The sequence below is a fragment of the Gossypium raimondii genome, chromosome 3 (assembly GCF_025698545.1).
Source record: "Gossypium raimondii isolate GPD5lz chromosome 3, ASM2569854v1, whole genome shotgun sequence".
Classification (NCBI taxonomy): domain Eukaryota; kingdom Viridiplantae; phylum Streptophyta; class Magnoliopsida; order Malvales; family Malvaceae; genus Gossypium; species Gossypium raimondii.
In genome coordinates, this window is record NC_068567.1 from 44,170,245 (window position 1) to 44,171,947 (window position 1,703).

At 33.6% G+C, this 1,703-nt stretch overlaps 1 protein-coding gene across 1 annotated transcript; it reads right to left on the reverse strand.

Annotated features, from left to right (window-relative positions):
• Nucleotides 1-669: 669 nt before the first annotated feature.
• Nucleotides 670-1,473, reverse strand: LOC105795901 (uncharacterized). Its single transcript, XM_012625552.2, has one exon. The coding sequence runs from the start codon at nt 1,471-1,473 to the stop codon at nt 670-672; it is 804 nt and encodes a 267-aa protein (XP_012481006.2).
• Between the last annotated feature and the right edge of the window lie 230 nt (nt 1,474-1,703).

A 1,703-nucleotide genomic window follows, 5' to 3' on the forward strand; every position in this document is an offset into this window, starting at 1 on the left:
TTTTCATTACAGACATAACGAAAAATGGTTAGTAGGACTGATTGGTTACTTTTTGAAAGTTGAGTGACTGTTTTGTCATTTAAATCAAAACTGAGTGAGAGTTGGTGTACTTTACCCAAATATTTATAATGTTTTATTATAATGTCTGGTTCATTGCCAAAACTTGACCATTCATGTTAGGCTCTATCCTTTGTATAACATTTCTAACCCCATTAATGGTTTCATTAAGCACATCACTTATGGAATTACCTCCATACAGAAATTGCAGATTTAAGAAATATCCTATATAAAAATAATATAATAAATATCTAAACAAAATATTTCATAATCTAAAAAGTTAAAAGTTTTACGACGTACCAGGAGAATGTAAATCACTATAAAGTTGATTACTCCATCTTTTATCAACTATTTCCTAATATTTCTTGAAATAGAGACAATCTCTTTGAATTGCCAACTTTACTCTATCCATAGCTTCATAAATAAAACCCATAGTCGGTTTTTCATCACCATCACACATCCTTAATACTTTAACCAACGGTTCTTGGATATTTAGGACATCAACAGCCTTTTTCTAGAATTGGCTGGAGTTAATGGCTTCCATCATGTCTAATCCAGCTGGTTTTCTTGCATATGTGGACCTTCTCCATTCTAAAGAAGTCACCATTTATTTTAGTGTTTGTTTGCTTCTAACAATACTCTCCAAAGCATGAAATTGGTAACAAATCTAGTAATCCCAGGTAGTAAGGGTTCTCTTCCCTGGGTATATCTCTTCATATAATCAATCATCCATGTATGATTGTATATGAAAGAAGTTATCTTTTTTACTTCATCTAGGACCCTTCTCACACTTTTTTTTGTTACCAATTTCTTCCAAAATAAGATCCAAGCAATGACCAAAACATGCTGACCAATAGAAGTGCATTCTCTTTGCATCAACATTTTACCACCGACTTTGATCATTGCTTCATTATCTGTAACAAACTGAAAAATTAATTCTTCACCAATTTCATCCACCATTTTATCCATTATATTAAAATAATACTCAGCAGTACGAGAGGTAACACTGCTAGCATAAATTGACTTTTTAAAAATAGTACCTCGAGGAGTATAAATCAAGAAATTGATTATATGTTGATTTCTAGTCTCTTTCCTTCCATCACACATAATGGTCACACCTCTTTCTTCCCAGATAGGCTTAAAGGCATTTACCCATTCTTGTATTTCCTTGTACTCTTCTTCCAAATATACTCCTGTCACCTCATAAGCTGAAGGGCCCCTAACTGATTTTCCAACTTCAGTTGCAACTTGGAGTACAGGCTGTAGAAATGGTGACTCTGCAATTCTTGCAGGTAAAGCTTCATGCAATATTAACTTTGACATTGCTTTCCCCAGGTTTGCTTTTTCATTTTTCAAGAAGATTGTAGTGAGTTTTGGTTGCTTCAAACTTTTTGATCTTTCAAGAACAAGATCCATATTCGCTAATCTAGCTCCAGGAGAGTTAAAAATAGTCCACTGATGTTCCCTCCCACTTTTTTTAGAATTATGGATACCGAATGATCTACTAAATACTTGAGTTAAGAACTACTACCTCCCTCAGTTTCATAAACTGAATCTTGACCAGTTCTTGTTCTTTGATGTTGCCTTTCTTCCCATTCAATTTTGGATCTTATACTCTCACGTCTTGCAATAGTAAACTCCTTATC